This window comes from Neolamprologus multifasciatus, chromosome 17, assembly GCF_963576455.1.
Source record: "Neolamprologus multifasciatus chromosome 17, fNeoMul1.2, whole genome shotgun sequence".
NCBI lineage: Eukaryota > Metazoa > Chordata > Actinopteri > Cichliformes > Cichlidae > Neolamprologus > Neolamprologus multifasciatus.
The window spans coordinates 6165663-6185454 of record NC_140455.1 but is presented as its reverse complement, the minus strand read 5'-3'; the positions used below and the strand labels follow the sequence as shown (position 1 = coordinate 6185454).

The following is a 19792-nucleotide window of genomic DNA, read 5'->3' as shown; positions in this document are numbered from 1 at the left end:
ACAAGAATTGCTCTGCTGCAGGCACAATATGTGCCTAAAATAATCAAATTAATTCTTTCCCTCGGAAAGCTGCTTATTGACTTGTTTGTGTAACCATAACAAAATGTTGTTTTTCTCCAAAGGTCACAGAGCACACAATTGTGTGAGCATCTTAAACAAGGATCAATTGATGCTGTTAATGTTGAACAGCAAAGAAGATCCAGGGGGAGCGAATCAAATAGTGAAGTACCCAGAATGGGCATGACCTTGGGAATCAAACAGCCTTGTGACTATGTTTGTTTTCCTTATCATTGCAAAGTCAACCAAACAATTGGAGCCAAAATGTTTTCTTTGAGTCATTTAAAGACCAAAAAATACAATCAAAACAATCTGAATGGAGTCATTTGGCCAAAGCGGTCACTAGAAAATATAACAGTAAAGTACTTCAGTTATACTTTGATCAGTTATTCTGACAAAGTATGTAACCGGCACAGAGCTTTTTGGGTCAGGAAGAACCAAGAAAGTAATAAATATACAAGTTGTCAAACAGTTCAAACTAAATGTTGCCTTTAAGAAAATAAGTGTTGCTTTCTATATTTATCTTTGAACATGTGGCAGATTTAATCTCCAGTAAATCTTGTGATATTATTTAACCTTTAGCCTTGATTACCACGTGGCCATAAAGTCTTTTTGATAATTAGCGTTACAAAACTCCAGTGATATACAGTAATTGACGGCATAAAAGCCTAATTGCACACGAATGCTAAGCAGTAAAAAGCTTTTTGATCTAATACAGTGTGTTCCATTTAATTATTGTTGCACTACGTAAATGGGAATAAAATGTCATGAGTATGACTTCAAACACGGGACGTAAAATCTTTACTCTTATTTTATGCAGCTTCTGGCTCAAATATATTGTAGATATAAACCAAGTATTTCAAGCTATTGCACATTAAGTTGGGTCAGTGACTTTCTGAAAACAAAACTCTTTGTGTCCTTACTCGACTTTCTATATTTCTCTTGAGTAAAGCCTTCAAATGAGCATTGTTCATTGCTGCCCTCTGCTGACTAATTAAAACACAGAAAACAAACAAACAACACAAACACAGATAGCAGATAAAGGAGGAAAAGCCCCCACTGGAAGTGAATGAGCAAAGAAATACCGCGCGGCCCACGCAAGCGGCGAATCTGAAAGGAAAAGCCATGTCAGGAGTGAATATTCAGTAAGTAATAAAAAGCATCATCTCTCAATCTGAAGATATGATGGAAGCTGAGCCATTTCCGCCTGTTCTAAAGATTTAGGACCAAAGAAAAAGTCTCTCTCTCACGAATATTTCCTCCAGCTCTTTGCTGGTTCTGATGAATGCGTCCACTGATTTTTCTGGTTTAGACTGCATGGAGTCCTGCAAGAGAGAGAGAGAGAGACAACAAAGTCTTTATATCACAATCCTCCTACTGTGTATACATCTATCATACAGTATACTGACTAGGCTAGGATTATTCAGCACTATGGTGCACTGCAACAGAACAATAGATCAGAACACTTATAGAAAACTCGCAAAAATTATATATTTTTTCAATTTGTTGATTGTCTATGAGCTAAAAAATTGTCTGTAACTGTAAACAGTTGATCATCTTAAAACCCTGCTGTCAATCAGCCGTTGATTTAATCTTTATTTGGCTATTTAAATTCACTTTATTGTGATTTACTGTACTGTTTTATTGGCTTAAAAGTGTAACTGGTTTTATCTGGGAATGTGGGTTTTATTTCCCCAAATGATATTACATTTGGTAATGTAATATCAGCTTTACAAAATAATAATTTATAATAAGTTAAGTAACCGGTGACCCCCCCCCCCCCCCCCCCCCCCCAAACCCCATGTGACATAATCAAGTGAGTGTTATGAATGTACTGTAAACTGAGCTCGTGTAACACATTAGTGACAGCAATATAAAATTAAAAACTAATGCTTGTCTTGATGGATGGGCCCAATACCAAATGTCTGCCTTGGCAAAGGAAATGGCCCTTGTGTTAAGTGACTCTTATACAACTATTTTTAGTGCTATGTAAATCACCGATAATTTGGCCAGTGATGGATCTCCGTCATTCTGTGCCTCCTGTCATTAAATTCTGATATGTCATTATGACCATCAGGCAACTGTGACAACTGAAATATAGCAACTCATAAAACCGAGTTCTCTGTAGCTTTGTACAGACTTTAGTACTTAATGTGAAAGCAGTGAAAAAAATCATAATTTGCTGCCTACAATTTTTATTGACTGATTAATAAAAAAAAATCTTAAAAAATATGGCAAAAGCTGTGAATTAGGTAGTCACTTTTCCAACTTTTTCCAAGATAAACTAACTCTACACTTGCTGTATAAGTAAGCCCCACATACTTAATAACACAATCTCGATTGCACTGACATGCGCAATATAGTCCAGTAAATGCTGCCCACATAGAGATTACTAAGTGATTGTTTATGCAGAACAAAGTCACAAATATACAGATATATCTTGTAAGTACATGCAGGCAGTGATTCCAATCATTCTACACCCAGATTATACACTCCTCAGTCCAAAACAGACCTTCTAAGATGGCTCTGTCTGTGTGTTAAAAAAGGAGACATATATTGGTGCTATCTTTGATACAATCGGTGGAACCCCTACATTTGTCTGGACAGAATTAACAAAATGTGGGCTAATGGGCTGATAAGAATTTTGCACGCATAGTTCATGCTTAAAGTGTCTCTGCAGAGACACCTGTGAGTATTGTTGGTGTCTCTGCAGAGCAATGCGTGGACCATTGTCAACACATCGGCTTAAGAACTTGCAGTCCCAGTCAAGGATGGCAGGTTTTGTACAATGAAAGAAGCTGGAATCTATTTCTCTCTTTCTCAGGAAAGAATTGTTCGTTATAACTTGGTCCATAAGTTAAAAAAAAAAAACCTGTATTAATCAATATGTGATTGAAGTGCAGACTTTCAGCTTTAATTTAGGGGGTTTAACAAAACCTTTGCAGAAACTGTTTACAGACATTTTTATACATAGTTCACAATTGTTAGAAGCTCAATCATGACTGGACAAAGTAACATAATTTAAAAAATAAAGATTGTTTTGACTGCCTGACATCTGGAACCCATGAACTTCACCAAATGCTGTTTCCTGCTTTGATATTCTCTCCTTGCCTTTACTGGAGCCAACGTCAGTTACTTCTTGTTTGTGGGTCTCTCTGAATTCAGTCTTGTATTTAATAACTGAAAAGCACACTCTGTTGGGTTGAGATCAGGTGACAGTCTTGGCCGCTTTTGGAATACCCAACTTCTTTGCCTTGAGAGCTCTTGGGTTGCTCATGCTTTGGGTCATTATCCATTTTCACTGTGAAACGCTGTCTGATCAGTTTCGCAGCATTTAGCAGAATCTGAACAGAGCATACAGTCCTGTAAACATACTGATGATATTCTGTCATTCAATGATGTGGTATGCATCAGATCATGAACTCTCTTTTCTACCCTCTGTATCTCCATTCACAAAGGTGTCTTTTGCCTCCTTGATAGTATTTATGACTTGGTTAAATGTTGTGAAGTTGATTTTCTTAACCATGGAAATAATTCTGTCATCATCCACTTTAGTTGTCTATTGTTCTCTGTCAGGCTTTTTGGTGTTGTGTCATAGTTTGTCATAACATTCATTCCTTTCAAGAACGCACCAGATTGTGGATTTGGCCACTCCTGAAGTTTCTCCTTTTTCTCTAATAGGTTTATTTTGTTTTTGCAGTTTAATGATGGGGTTCCTCATTGGCATCTCTTTGAGCATCACATTTAATTTGAAATTAATTTGAAATCAGCTACAGATATTATACATGCCCGATTTGTCATAAAATAACAAGAAAACGGATCTCACTTGGCCATGAATCTGCTTGTCTGCTTGAAACTCCAAAACTGATCACACAGTGCTTCACAGTGCAAATGGGTAATGACACAAATCATACTGCGAAAGCATCCCAAGAATTTCTCGAGGCAATTAAATAAGATATTGAATATATTGTGGCTGTTGGGGGAACAGCTAGTTCTCTCCCATCATGCCTTGGGACATGTGCTGCTGTTTAGATGTTCTTTTTTTATTGTTTATGGTTACGTTACTTTTAACTGTTATCTTGAATGTTGTGTTTATGCTGTGGTGCAAAGTCACAGACAGTTGTTGTTTTGTAGAGAGAGTGCTGTACCATGAGTGACTTCTGTTGTGCTGTTGTTGAACCTTGAGGCACATTGTAGCACCAGCAAGTGTTTTAATAAAGAGCTCCCCCTACCCACTTAGGGTTGAATAACAAGCTCAATCTCTCTCTGTGAGCTTCTTTGTAAAGATTCCTCTGCATGCCACAATATATTGATTATGTTTTAATTCTCACCTCGCCCTGTGGGAGGTCTATCCTTCAAGCTTGTTATGAAACGGCTGTGTGCAGGCAGGAAAAGGACCCAAAAGACACTCGGAGACAAAAGGTGAACTTAAATACAGCTTTAATGCTGAACTCCAAAGAAGTAACAAAACAAAACTGAGACTCCAAGGTAAACTTACAAAGACAGAACACACAGCAAGATAAAGGTAGATTGCAACACCGACAAACTGAAACACAGGGCTTAAATTATAGAGGGAGCAATCAGGGAATGGGCAACGGGAGGGAAACACAGCTGGGGCAAATCAGGCCTAACAAAACAGGGGAATCAAAACCAGATACATTAACATAAGACATGCACCTCCAAAGTAAAACAGGAAACATAACACAGACTGAACTTAAAGACACAGACTCACAGGCAGGCACTGCAACAGAGGGAACAGAGACTTAAACCATAAGACAGAACTCTAACAAAGAAACCAAAGACTAGAAATGATAAATAATATAATAAACTCAAAACTCTGGGTCAACAACCCAGGCATCCTAACAGCCTGGGAGCTTAAGGGTCCTGCGCAGTATCTTAGCTGTTCCTAGGACTACGATCTTCTGGACAGAGATCTCAGATGTTTTTCCTGGGATCCGCTGGAGCTACTAGCTTGGGAGTCACTGCACCTAGCGCCCAGATTACCACTGGGACCACCCACTGTTACCATCATTCTCCACATCTTCTCAAGCTTGTCTCTTAGCCCCTGGTACTTCTCCAACTTTTCTTGTTCCTCCTTCCTGATGTTGCTGTCATTCGGTAAAGCCATGTCTATCACTACAGTCATTTTCCTCTGCTTGTCCACCACCACCATGTCCGGTCCATCACCATTTTGTCCGCCTTTATCTGGAAGTCCCACAGGATCTTAGCTCGGTCATTCTCGACCACCCTGGAGGGCGTCTCCCATTATGACCTCGGGACTTCCGGTCCATATTCGGCACAGATGTGTCTGTATACGGTGCCGGCCACTTGATTATAGCGTTCCATGTTTCCCCTGCCTCCTAGCATCTTGCACCCTGCTGTTATGTGCTGGATTGTCTCAGGGGCATCTTTACACAGTCTGCACCTGGGGTCTTTCCTGGAGTGGTAGACCCCTGTCTCTATGGATCTTGCATTTAAAGCTTGTTTCTATCCTGTCTTTCAGTCCAGCCACTAGTAGGATGGCAGGATTTCTGCATGTCAACAACCTCCTCTATCTGCCAGAGGTACATACAGTGCAGGGGCCTGTCCTTCCATTTTGACTCCTCTTTCTTGGGTTTTTTTCGGGTATTCACCGAGCCAACAGAGCAACTTTTCAATTGTACATTCAAAATTGTCAGTTTATGAAAATGAATGCAGAGACACCCACTGAAAAGCAGCAAATGAAGAACGCTCTCTGGTAATGTCTAAACTTCAGGCACTCACTGAGAGGAAAGGGGTTTCATTTAAGTATTGAAAGAATACTTATATTTAAAATTATGATTGTTTGTCAACTTATTTGACCTCTGAGAATGGGGGACTGTAGCTGTGAATACATTATCAGCAGACCTTTAAGAACTTCTATATATGTGAAAAGGTCTTGTGAAAAATGTGAACGTAAATTACAAGTATATTTAAAACCTCTAAAATATCTTTGTTTATTTTAAAACTTGTTGCAACTTAAGTTAACTATAATGCAGCAAAAAACTATTGGTGTAGTTCATGTAGGGCTGCATTGCCCACAGTTACTTAAACAGGTGATACTAATGACTTTAATGAGTGTTCACAGCCTGAATTGTTGTTATGTACATATTCTTTGATGTTAATCATAAATGAACGACCTAAAGTAATAAAGAGCTACCAAATTTTAACGGAAGAATACTTGAGCTTTTTTGTCTTTTTAAGTTTAAAGCCTTCAGGAACAGCTTATTATGCGATCGCATTTGTAGTTTTTATGTTTTGCTATATACGAACTTCCTAAAATATATATTTTTTAATACAAAGACTCAAACAACGTTTTAAATGCGATGTTTTTAATTATACATATTGTTTTTAATCACCTCGGCAGGTCAAGCACCGCTTCACGTCCGTTTTAAAAGCAACCGGAACGTTTAACTTGTGTTTCTTCCGTGTCCGTTTTCATGCGTACCGTTGGATTTTTTTGTTTACATAGCAACAGCCTAGATGTACCAGTAATGATGTGTGACGATAAGTGTCGTTGTTTCATAGTAATCTTATTCAATACACTGCATTTAGCTGGTTAAACATGACGGTCACAGCTTGATAATGAGGTAAAAGCTGTCATATCCGGCTACCGTTTTTTTTCTAAGCTGGCGAGACTTAGCGAAGGGTAAGCAGGTCGATCTGTTCTTCGAAAGATGTCTTTTCAGGAGTCACCCCGTCCTTCTGAAGAGGATGAGGCTTTCTACATGCAGTGCAGAGCCGCGTACCTGGCTGTGTTCAGATCTAGTTTGACAAATATCACTTCGAAACAGCACTTATGCCGTGGTAAGCGAAGACATCTCACTGATTGTTAGCTAGCAACAAATAAACCTTTGTAAGCAGTTCATTGTGATTGTGATGTGTAGTAAGTAATAAGTATTTATCGCTGAGTTTCACTATAATGGGCCACTTTTCTCTGTGTTCTATACTTATACTATGAACAGAAATGATTGAAAGTAGAAAATGGGAATTTCCCCCAAACTCTGAGACCAGGGTGACAAGATCCCAACCACCTAAATGTGGGGCAAACATTAGAGATGAAAAACGGGAGGTTTTTCATCTCTAATTTAAAGATAAAAAAAATGCAGGATTGGTGTTTGCCATATGAAGGCCAATTGTGTTTGCAGTTCTCTTAAGTAAAATTTGCTCTTATAGCCTCATTCGACAGTCTTTATATACACTCTAATGTTTTATTAGGGAAGCATCTATAAACTGGCACACTTATTTCTTTAGACAAATTTTAGCAATTATATTCATTCTCTTCTGTTGCGGGGGGTGGGGGGGCTGAAGCCTATCCCAGCTGTCTTGGGGTAAGAGGCAGGGTACTGCATGTCTTTGGACTATGGGAGGAAGTCGGAGTAACTGGAGAGATCCCATGCAAACAACAGGAAATCATGCAAATGCCACACAGAGAGACCCTGGCCTAATGATGGAATTGAATTCAGGTGCTATCCACTGTGCCACCGTGCTGCCCAGTTTTTTAGCAATAATTACCAATTATGACACACATATTCTCTGTGACTTCACACCATATTTCTCCCTCTTTTCAAACTTAAAATTCAACCAAAGCTGTGATTTTTTTATTTTATTTTTTTTTAATGTTTTTATTATTTTTGGTGAATTGAAACTTGTAACTCTTTCATGAGTATGGCATTATACTGGCTAACCTTCTGACTATAAAAAAACAACTCTTTTGGTAAAATCCAGTATGGAGAAAAGTGCATGTCCTGTATAACCAGTTAAAATATGGGACAAGGGGTCAGGGAACAGAAATGCTGTGGCATTTCCACTTAAAGAAGGACATCTGCTCATCCTATTTGGAGGGATGGCCAAATTTGAAAAGAAAATTCACCTTAAGTGTTGAATTTAATTATAATTTCTATTGAAGTTGAGTCGGCATCAAATTTTTTGAGGTAAAAGGTTGCATGTCTTACTGTAAATAACTTACTGTTCATCTGTGGATGCTGGGGGGGGGGGGGGGGATTCATTTATTTATGTAAACATTTGTTTCCTATTCCTCCATTCAGTTCTTCAACAGGCTGGTAGAAATCCATCCAGTGCCACTCTTAATAAATACTGGACTGCTACAACATCTAAGCTGAACTTTGATGACTTTTGTGAGATTCTCAAGCACGAGGAGAAAACTGAGGAGAGTGAGCTGATGAGACTTTTTAAAAAGATGGATGTGAACGGTGACGGCTACATCACACACAGTGAACTGGAGAAGGCCTTAATCACTGTGAGTAGCCTAACACTTTGGATTAGATTTTCATCGAGTGGTTATACTTTAGTTATATAAAGTAAATATGGTATGGTATATGGTTATATAAGTTTGTTATAGATGTCATTTTTGAGCTAACTGGCCACTTCATTAGGTACAACTCCCAAAAGGTTGATTCTGTTCACCTGGAAGTAGTGTTTTCAGTGGGAGAAATGTTTCGTCACTCATCCAAGTGACTTCTAGAGACTGAACAGAATCAGCCTTTTGGGATTTACTTACCTGGATGGTTGAGGATGCATCAAGACATTAGGTACAACTGTTCAGCTACTCGTTACCTCAAATATCTTACTAGCAAATCACATGGCAAACGAACTGAAGCATATTTGCTTGCTCTTCTAGAGAGGAGAGAAAATGACAAAAGAGGAGGTGAATGCTATCTTCTCACTGGCTGACATCAGCAAGGATGGCAAACTGCACTACGCAGAAGTAAGTGTAGACATATGAAATGACTTTTGCTGGTTTTTATGTAATTATACTTTATAAACAGCTTATCTTAAAAGCCCTTGTCCGTGTTTCCTGTATCACATATTGTACACACATACTGTACAGTGCAGTCGTGCAGCCTTAACAAAACATTGAAGTTATCAGGTTTATACTGAATTTTCAGTCTTCCATCATTATTCTTATTGCTTGCTTACACTGGACTTTTGTTATGGATACGCTATATCTTAATATGCCATTTACTCAGAACATTGATGAGTAACACAAAATTCTAATTCTTCCTCATATTTGTTCCACATTCATGTTTATTTAATACGTCTTCTACTCATTCTTAACATTGCCTAACACCAGACTGTAAACATTCATGCCGCTGCTTGTTGCTTCAAAGTATCGCTCATGCATCATCCTCTTACTCTTGCTTTCCTGCTGCTGTCAGTTCTGCAGATTGTTTGCGTCTACAGTAGAGCAGTGTCAAACAGCTGCTTTGGAGAGACTTGAGGCTGATGCCAAGCTGAAGAGACTGAACTTTGGCAGTCAATCATACAGCCCGCCAAAGAGCTCCGTGTCATCAGCATCATCAGCAACTCAGCGGGTGGACTCGGACACGACACAAAAGAAAGGTGCAGGATTTGACCTTCTAGCGAGAGCTAAAAGAAAAAAGGGATATCAAAATCTTGGTTTAAAAAAAAAAAACCATCATATATTTGGATGCACACCCATACACACAGATTTCCCATTTGCTCTGTTACTGATCGATTTTTCACTCACTCCATGACAAATCACCTCATTAAGACAGTCCATACATCATAATAGCCACACAATTAGGCTGGCCTGTTTGGAGGGAGGAGACTGTAAAGTGTTTTGATTTGAGTAATCATTTCTGCCATTAAGAGATTGACATTGGCTCTGTCAACTCTGAGGAAAACTCCAGGCGTTCAATCACTTTTGAAATCCTACGTGATTTTTTTTTTTCTTTTCTTTTTTTCGAAGTTGGTAATTTCCAACTTGCTAAACTACTATTTCTTACAAACATGAGAAATGTGTGCTTCTCCAGCCACTTTTTTTTTATTAAGTGGATGTTAAACGCTCACTTTTTCACTTTGGAAGCACTGTGTCGAAAAGAACCGAGGTCCAGGATGAGCGAGCCAAGGACAGGCTCACAGTGGGAAGATAGATGGGGTTGATTTAAGTGGTCAGTCCATGTTCATGTTATTGATTTGGAGGATTCCACCACTTCTCACTGGGGAGATGATGAGGGATTAGAGAGGAGGCCCGGTCCACCACTGCTGCAAAAACAAATGAGCTTCCAGATAGTAGTCGGGATTATCACATTATTGCGCCTCTCCCATGTATTGATTTATACGCGTTACATTTTAACAAGGCTCTGACACAAGATGCTACGTGATCACACATGTTGAATGGGTTATTCTTCCAGCTCGAAAACAATTTGGACTGCTCATTTGGTCTTAGATTTGTCAGTAGAAACCAGAACTGCCCCAAGATATACATTTTAATCATATCAGACATGGGTCATTTTGACATATTTTTTTTCTCTTTACCAAGAACTGCTGAGAGATGATTATCTGTTCACTCTGCTGAAGAAAAAACTACCCTAACATTCAATATGCGCTCACACGGAAGCTTTTGTTGGGGGGTTACATTTTAGTGCATCTGTAGACCGCCTAGAATAGTCCCAGCGAAATAGATCTGTGACAAACACCATGACAGTGGGTCTGTTTATTTCTTTGCTACGGTAATTTGCTCATAAGTCCGTCTCATTCCTTCACATCTCGATTTCCCAGACTTCGAAACAATCAGACCACTTATTAGCAAATTGACATTTTCGAGCTTCAATTAGTCCTCGAGGAAAAAAAAAAAGTTGCGAGAGAAATAGATTTGAAAAGGAGCCGTTACACCACTTGTGCTTTCAAATGGGTCTGTAATTAATTCAACTGAGCTTGAACTCAAGACCACACTTTGCAAGAAGCCAAATCCAAGGTAGCCATGTTCGCATGAACTTGGAAATAGATTTTGGATAAGAATTAGGGAAGGCACAGGCTGGCTTAATTTACTTGTCAGTAAAAGATGCTGTTTGTGTGTGTGTGTGTGTGTGTGTGTGTGTGTTTGTCCATGAGAATTTTTACGTGTCTGGCCTGTGTGTGTTGCAGACAACCGCTCATCCTCCCGGCCTTCTTCAGCTCGCAGCAGACGTTCGTCTCTGTCAAGCTCAATCACGATGACATCCAGCAGCACTAAAGCCAACAAATTCCCAGAGCCTTCAGGTTTACAGGTAACCCCCTTCAGTCGTTTTGACTTCATAGCTACATCTAATGAATAACTTCATTATTGGTTAACCTGTCAGTTTTTCCCAGAGCCTCTCAGTCTATTACACTGGCTTGTACACTTGGAACCAGAGAAGAGCGTACATTTGTGTTTAATTTAACCAAATGAAATAATTAAGTGATAATGAAAGTCATCATCAATCGGTTTGTGCTTTAAATAAGAGTCCACCCATTGATATCACTGTTTTAAAACCACATTCATATCTTAAATGAAATCATCACTGTTCAAGGATCACACCTGAGCTTTTTTTGCTAACATTTTTACCAGCATTTGATTAGAGAAAACTTAATTTAATGAGAAAATGAACAATATCTATAGATGATTTGAGTTTATGCATTGCTGTTAAGTTTGAATCACAGACCAAACTGGAAATTTTAAGTGCGTGGAGCCCTTGTGCGAGGGACCCCATTATAAGAAGCTCTACAGCGTTGCCTGGTGTCATGCAGTATTTTTGATGGGCAAATTTAGCCCAGGGCAGACAGATATACACTGTATTGATCTCACACTCTTTGTTTTCACTCTTTCTGGCTTAACCTCAGCTGGTTTGCTTTACAGCAAAAGGGGCGGTGGGGGTGGGGAGTAAATATATAAATAAAACTAACAACCCCCTGCTCCATCTCTCAGGTGCGAGCGCGGTGTTGAGATTGGAAAGGGCCAGACAACCTCGAGGTAAAAGAATGGTTGTCCAGAGATTACCTCTGAGGGGAAGTTCTGCTCGCCATATTGGCTTTTATATTGCCACAGGCTGATGACTGGGAGGTGGTGGGTGGAGGGTAGGATGTGTTTTTGTAACTGTGTGGATGTGTGTGTGGATGTGTGTGTGGGATGCAAATATGTCTTCATGAATAGAAACCCAGCCAGTAAGGATTATTCTTACTTATTCTGAGTGTTTGTGTTTATGTACAGGTTACAAATGTAACAAAATGAGAAGGCTGCAGTTTAAATGCTCGTGTGTGTATGTGTGTGTGGTTGTGTTTGTGGCTGGTTCGGTGTCCTGTGACCCTGTGTGAAACAGTAAATCAGCCCTGTGGCCGGAGCAGGTGACAGCGCCTGTATTAGTCTGCAGGCTGACCCTCTCTCTATGGGGGCATTAATTCTGATGTCTTTAAGCAGTGGATGGGAGCCTGTGGCATTTCCCCTCATTTAATATTGTCTGGACAAACCTCTGAAGTGTTATGGTTTGATCTTTTATGCCTCTCAGCCCAAGATAAATACTTTGAGAAAATAGCTTTTCTCTAAAGGAGTGACACGCTCCGTCTTTATGGTACTTTCTTTGTTTAACTTGGTGATTTATTTGTCCACTAAAAGGATATATAGCCTATTCCAGACGCGGTTGGCCCTCAATGCCCTCTTACCGTGTGTCCACACCAACTGTGTTTTCATTTAATGTGTCTCCAATGAGTGGAATGAAAACTTCCTTGCGCTGATGTTCCTGTTCAATTTCAAATTATGACCTCATTTCGGTTGTGCTGCCAGAAATAAGAACAACAGGATTTCAAAAGGAGAGAAATATTAGGATTCATAAATTTTGCCAAAGTAGCCTCTTGATAGTTTTGAATGACCGCTGGCCCAAGATTGAAAAGTCTGTATTTATCAAAGTTAAATGGACTCCAATTTGCCATATCAAGTCCTAGAGGAAGATTTAGTTGAGGCTGCGGCAGAAAGGCAGTGGGACTCTGCTGCCCTCCTCTGGACCAGCGCGTGTATAATGTGTGTTTTCATGCTGCCGAGCTGACATTAGCTGGGTAATAATGAATATGCCCCCATGAAGATTGGAGTAGTAATTATCTCAATGGCACTTTCTGTTAATCAAGCGAGCTGCTTAACTGTTATGACTGACTGCTTTATTCACTATGTCCCTACCACGAGATCAGTCCTCCTTTTAAACAGGAGCTGCACATTAGTATTGGTTTCTGCTGAATGAATGTGTTTTCTTGTCAAACAGGAAAACTGTGTACAGATTGTGTTGAGATCTAAGATGGGGTCACACATAGTAAAACTTAATAGCATACAAGTAACTAAGGAAAACTGTACACATAGTATTTATGCAACTGTAACAACTGTTATTCCTCACTGTTTCCTCAATATTATATTAATGTCTGAGTCAGAACAGGAATATTTTCCATTTTTCTAGGGTTGGAATCACAGTTTTATGAAAGGCTGCTTCTTTTTGGAAGATGACGGGAGTATCAGCGCTATGCAGTACCAGCTCCACATCCCCCACACGACAACCGTCTACCTGACCATCCAACCACTCGGCCTCAGCCACAGACCTGGTCGGTACTTAAACTGCAGATACAGAGGAAATGTATCTTTTTAGAGAAAATATTGGCTCATTTTGAATTTGATCTCAAAAAGCTGGAGCAGGGATCTGTTTACCACTGTGTAGCATCACCTCTTCTTTTAACAACAGGCTGTAAACATGCGGGAACTGAGCAGAGCAGCTGCTGGACTTTTAGGAGAGGATGTCGTCCAATCTTCTCTGATTTAGGATTCTAGCTGTGCAACAGTCCTGAGTCTTTTTGTAGAAATGTTTTTTTTCTTTCATGATGCCCCAAATGTTTTCACTTGGTGAAAAGTCTGGACTGCAGACAGGCCAGTTCCACACCCGGGTTCTTCTACTGTGTACTAGCCGTGCTGTTGTAAGAGAAGCAGTTTGTGGATTACCATTTTGTTAATTATGCAATGCTTTCTCTGAAAAAGATGTCAGGATGGGCGCATGCGTTGCTCTAAAATCAGCTTTTCAGCATCGATGGTGCGAGTTTAACCTGTGTTTGTAGATGGCATAGTGAACTATGTTCGCAGTGATTTCTGAAAGGGTTCCTGATTTCCACACCAGTGGAGACCTGAAGTTCACAGACATTGAATGCTGATCTTAATCTCTAATCTTAATCTCTAATTCTCTTAATCTTTTGATGATATTATGAAAGACAGATTATGACATATTCAAAACCATTTCAATTTTATGTTGAGGAACATTATCCTGAAATTCATCCACTATTTGTAGACGTGAACTTCTGTTCATCTTTTCTTCTGAGAAACTCTAAGATGCTCTTTTTATACGCAGTCATATTACTGGCCTGTTGTCAGTTAACATAATTAGTTGTTCCTCCAACTTAGGACCGGTTACATCTCTAGCCTTTTGTTCCCCTGTCACAACATTTTTGAGACATGCTGCTGCCGTCAAATTCAAAATGAGCTGATATTTTTCTTAAAATGGTCCATTTTGTCACTTTAAACATTTCTACTGTGAATAAAATATAGGTTTATGGGATTTACTAATCATTGCATTCTGTTTTCATTTAGAATTTACATAGTGTCCCGTCTCTTTTCTTTTGAGTTGGGGTTGTGTATATTACTATAAGAAAGAGACAGGGCCATATTTAATCTCTCACTGGAATACCCCGATGGTATTTTGGAGTAATGCAGGGGATAACGACATAATGTCATGTTTTGTAGTTCATCTGAGGTTGTTTTTACCTCATTTTTTAGACCTGCTGGTGAGGTTATTTTTATTATCCCGATATATAAAAGCTTAGGACTGAAAGAGGTTGTACTTTATTTTTCAGACGACTTTAACTGGGTGAAGAAACATTTCAAAGGGGGTGTACATTACTGAACAGTGTTTGAGAACCACTGTTTGAGCTGAGTGGTTTTAGATGTTCCCTGTGATGCTGTAACATAAAGTATTTTAGAATAGAAATCACAAAGATTTACTTTCCTTTTGCTGTTTAACAATCTGTTACATGGTGTAGCATCAGGTCAGACTGAATTTCAGCTCAGTGGAAGATCATTTATTAGGAAGGCGCACATCAGTTTATTTGTTTTGGCTCAATCAGTAGACTGTAGGGGTGGGGGGAAAATCGATACTGTGTAGTATCGTGATATTTTGTTTGCTAATAATGTATCGATACAGGGACAGCAGAAATCAATATTTTGTTAAAAAAAAAAGGTTTTTGTGCTCTGACTTCAGAGCATGTTGATCCTTTTTCTGAGCAAGAATCCTGACATTCCTTCACTGTCCAAATGTGTTTAACTTTTTTTGGCAGCAATAAACATGACAGTTTACTTATTTTAATTTAAGACATGTTTTATTTTAATTAAGTTTAAAACTTTTTTATTTAATGTAAAATTATATTTTGTTTTAATTTACTTTCAAATTCTTCAGTTGCTGAATGGGCTCCATAGTTTTCATAAATTGCATAGTTCAGAATAGCTATAATTGTACCAGATGGTTGCATTCAGTTAAGTTGGACTAGACTGTAATACAAACCGTTCAGTTTGTCAACAATAAAACTGAAATGAGAGAAAGACTGAGTGTGAGACTTTGATATTAGATAAAATGAATATTGATAAAGTTTACCTTTATGTACAGAATCTGAATATCGCAAAATATTTTTAAAAAATTGCAATAATATCGTATCGTGCGTTAAGTATTGTGATAATATCGTATCGTGGGATGTATGGTGATTCCCGCCTCTAGTAGACTGACTAGATTAATGTGGGCTGCAAAAAGTCTTCAAGGAATGTAAAATTTCATCGGTCCTTTTTCATTTTGTACAATCAGAAAAAAACTTTGAAAATCTTGGGTAAGTTGATCTTCTTTGAACCCTCCCTTATTGCTTGTAGGGTAAAAATCTGTGCTGAATTAAATAGTCTGTAGAGCTAAAATGTTAAAGTCCTGTGTAAAATCTTTATGCATTCATGTTTTCAGACAAGTCCTCAGCATGGATGACAGTGGACACAGCACTTTTTGTCATGTCAGCGGGTGAAACTAAAGAAGACACAAATTTAGTGTGTTTCACTGAGTCAAAAGACAAAGAAGTAAGTTTGGCTGTCTTAACAGGTCAGTATTATTAAATCAGTCCCATTGGGACTTGATTGATATAAAAGCCAGACCCAGATCCACTGTGGTCATAAAAGCTGGAATCATTTGGGAAGCTGAAATGTGATAATATTGTATGCCAGGATATTTTTGGTGTTGTTTGTTTACTGTGCAACCTCTTTTTTTTCAATCTCTGTAGAAGTATATTTGGAAAGGGGAACTGAATGCTGGGACATACCACCTGCTTCCCTTCACCAGTGGCTGCAGGTTAAAGAAAAGGAGCAGAAAGAGCCCTTCTAGTAAACCCGTGGAGTTGGTCTACAGGACTGACACAGAAGAACTAGACCTGACCAGGGAGTTCAGGTGAGGCTGCCTCAGTTTTACAGTGTTTGACTGGTGAGAATTTCAGTGTTTACTAATCTATAAAATGTTTATAAAGCTCAGTGGATCCACACCGGGATAAAAATGTGCCGTGCTTTGCTACCTCTGTTCTTCTCACAGGACCTGAATGAGTGAGGACATCTGAAAAAGTTGAAGTTGGCTGCCTGCAGTCCTGCTGATATTTCTGTGTTGCTCTGTTTCTGCCACAGGGAGGTGCTGTCTGACATTTTTGAGATTATAGACCTTGACGGCAATGGTTTGCTCAGCCTGGAGGAGTACAATTTCTTTGAGCTCAGGACCAGCGGAGAGAAGTGTGACAAGGATGCCTGGGCCGTCTGCAAAGGTAAAAATTATGAAATTAATATGAAATTAATTGGAGGAGAAGGCGCTATTACGGTATTATATTGATATTACGGTGATATTAAAGCTGTCTTCTACCTCCTTGTGGGAACAGAAAACTTTGATATGAGAAAGAACCAGCTGACACGACAGGGATTCATGGAGCTGAACCTGATGGAGGCCACTGAGAAAGATGGAGACCCTGCAGACATGTGGGTCACGCTGGAAGCTATGGGTTACAACCGTATGCTGGAGCTAGTAGAGGTTTGCATATATGGTTTTAGTCAGAATACATAAACATACATCCTTGGCATACATGCAATAGCCTGATATCAGGCACACATCATGACTACTTACTACATAAACCCTCCCTCCCGCTCCACCAGGCCTGCCCATTTCAGATAGACGTATACTGTGAAAGCACTCAGCCATCCATCCAGCCCCTCAGCATGGATTCAGGGCCCAAGCTTCTGAACCAGGCGCTCCAGAAGTCCATCACAGCTAGAACAGGGGCCAAAGCACTGAGGGGACACGACAATGTGTTCATCTACACCTACAAAGGGGAGCACAGGATTTCCTCCCTCATTACCAACAAGGTGGAGTACAAAATTTGTGTAGGAGGAATTATAAGAAAGTCACAGATGATCCCTTAAATAAAAATGGTGTTCATTTAGAGCATCGACGTGATTGATACTTGTATTTGCCAAACATCTGCAGTGGATAGCACTATCCAAACCTTACTGTCTTAATACAGTCAACTGCTATAGAGATGCACTATTCATTTGTAATTGTCATGCAGCAGCAGTGTCCATTCTCATAGCAACGAGAGCGACTCTAAAAGAATGATCCAGTGAAGCAAAGCAGCTACTTTATAAGAGTGCACCTGGTTATCATGAGAATGTTTAGCTTTATTCTGTGTAATAATCAGTTGCACACTGACTGCTTTGATTGCAGACAAACCAGAGAGTGACTGTGCATGTGAACAACGAACAGAGCAGGAACTGCTGCAGTAGCAGAGGCATGACAGTGTTTGCTGTAGAAGTGCCAGCCAGGACTAAAATGGTAAGTAGGCATGGTAACAATGCTGCTTTGCTAATATTATAATGAATTTATAATCATTATTATTTTATTAGAAGAAAAAAGACACTTTAACATTTAAGTTATTCACTTCATGTAAAAAGCATGATGCAGGATATTGATGATTTCCTTTAGGTGTGCCAACATGTTCTACCAATCAATGAAAAACAGGACTGGATCTACAGCTGTGTGGAGACCATACTACCCGGAATGTAAAGTCCAGCCTGAATGGACAGCTCTTTATATTCTGGCTAAAATGTATTTGTCGAGGTTTTAAATGTGGGCACTAAAGAGCGATTTGTTCTATATCCACTGGCATTATATCATGAATGTGAATTATCATAAGTTGTTCTAGCTCTGCTTTAATGATTATGTGTATTTTTTTTACTGTGAGAAATGGATGAGCGCCTAATCATTTCAGCTGCCTGACTTGTTGCCTGGCCTGTAATATTGAATTTGTAGGTAGTCGATGAGTTTTGTGTAACATCTGGTTGTAATGGAGACGGTTAACAATTTTCCTGCTGTTTTTAAGTTGTTTTCTTTTTCCTTCTGTTGTTTTATTATTATTGTTATTATCTTTATTATTTCTCTCTGTTGAATTTGTCTTTGTTACTTTGTTACTTTTTATTACTGTGATACATGGAATCAAGGATTGAAGATTAAGGGTTTTAAATTTCTAACATTTAGAAAATCATGTCATTATTATCATGTCACAATAGAGTGTTATGTCATTATTAAGGCTAAGACAACAATTTATTATGTTTGTTTGTTTGTTTTATCACTCTTGTCATATAACGGTGGATTTTACTTATGTTAATATTGCTGAATGTCATTACCATCTTGTTTCGACAGAACAGATAAGAAAATTAAAGGAAAAGAACAAAAGTCCTTCTGTTCACATAAATGTGTTTGAAAATTAGTAATACTAATTATTTGAAAAAAATCTCTTACAGCAATATTGAAAATTCCTGTCAAGGATTAATTAAATTTGACCTTAGAGAATTATCAGCAAGTTTTCCATAAACACAGGAATGTCATTCTGGCTCCAACATTGTCTCCTGGAATTAGAGACACTTGTAAGTACATGTTTAGCTGATTGTGGCCATCACTGAAGTCGTTAATTTTGTTACATATTCTTGCAGTTCAAGAATATTTATAAAGAATCAGAATGATTTTAGGCACAGATAACAGTTCAGATAACAGTTGTGAAAAGCAGATTTTCAATTCCAGTTGTGAAGAAGACAGAAACTGATCCTAGCATGCACTTAGAAGTTGTTCACACTGAACTGCAGCAGTTTAAATGCTGTGGATGTTTATTGAATGTAACCAAGAATTGTGCCTAAACTTTCATTCAAGCTTTGCAGACTATACAACCGTGCAGCTTTTCATCCATACTCTTTACAGGGTATGGAGGGGTTGGGGATTTGGGGGTTGGCAGTGAAATGCATTCCTTTGCATTGCACTCGGGTCTAAACTTTATTTGTCCTTGGCCTTTCTAGTCGAGTACAGTGTTGACCTTCTATTTATATCTCTCAGGCCATTATTTGACCTTTGACTTTCTCTACTGAAACAGTAGAGCCAGCTCACTAAATGTCACATGACATGTGAGATGTATTTAATGTTTCAGGCCCCTGTCTGCTCTTCTTTTCCCAACATAGGGGTTTGGTGTCATTCAGCTGCTTGCAGTTGGACAGTGGTTTTGCCAAACGACTTCTCCGTTATGTGTGTTTTACAAGAGATTTAGTTTCTTTTTTTGTGTGTTGCTAGTTACAATAATGGAAATCCTTCACTTGCATGCAATCTGTGCGATTCGTGGGTTGCAAACTCTTTAGAAATTGTTTTTGTAACAGTCTGATTAACATCATTAATTATTTTTCTTCACATACTTTTGTTCATCCCTTGATACACTTCCAGAAACATTTCTTGTGAAGAACAGAGCCCTGTTCTTTAAAACCAGGAACCCACTCACACATTGATATTTACTGCTAATCCCAGAAGTTCATATTTGT

The 19792-nt window shown here is 38.9% G+C and overlaps 1 protein-coding gene across 4 annotated transcripts; it reads left to right on the top strand.

The window, feature by feature from the left end:
- The first annotated feature begins 6506 nt into the window (after positions 1 to 6506).
- Positions 6507 to 18539, top strand: efcab7 (EF-hand calcium binding domain 7). Of its 4 annotated transcripts, XM_085138267.1 has the most exons (14): positions 6507 to 6665; positions 6753 to 6882; positions 8124 to 8335; positions 8717 to 8803; positions 9255 to 9438; positions 10987 to 11108; positions 13296 to 13437; positions 15876 to 15985; positions 16186 to 16349; positions 16577 to 16710; positions 16822 to 16970; positions 17093 to 17302; positions 17661 to 17768; positions 17919 to 18539. In XM_085138267.1, exons 2-14 carry the CDS (start codon positions 6753 to 6755, stop codon positions 17997 to 17999), a joined length of 1833 nt encoding a protein of 610 aa, XP_084994393.1. In that variant the 5' UTR covers positions 6507 to 6665; the 3' UTR covers positions 18000 to 18539. The 4 variants fall into 4 exon arrangements, with proteins under 4 accessions (XP_084994393.1, XP_084994392.1, XP_084994394.1 ...); XM_085138266.1 differs by having other exon boundaries at positions 6507 to 6882; XM_085138268.1 differs by lacking the exons at positions 6507 to 6665; positions 6753 to 6882 and adding an exon at positions 6889 to 7541.
- The last annotated feature ends 1253 nt before the right edge of the window (positions 18540 to 19792 follow it).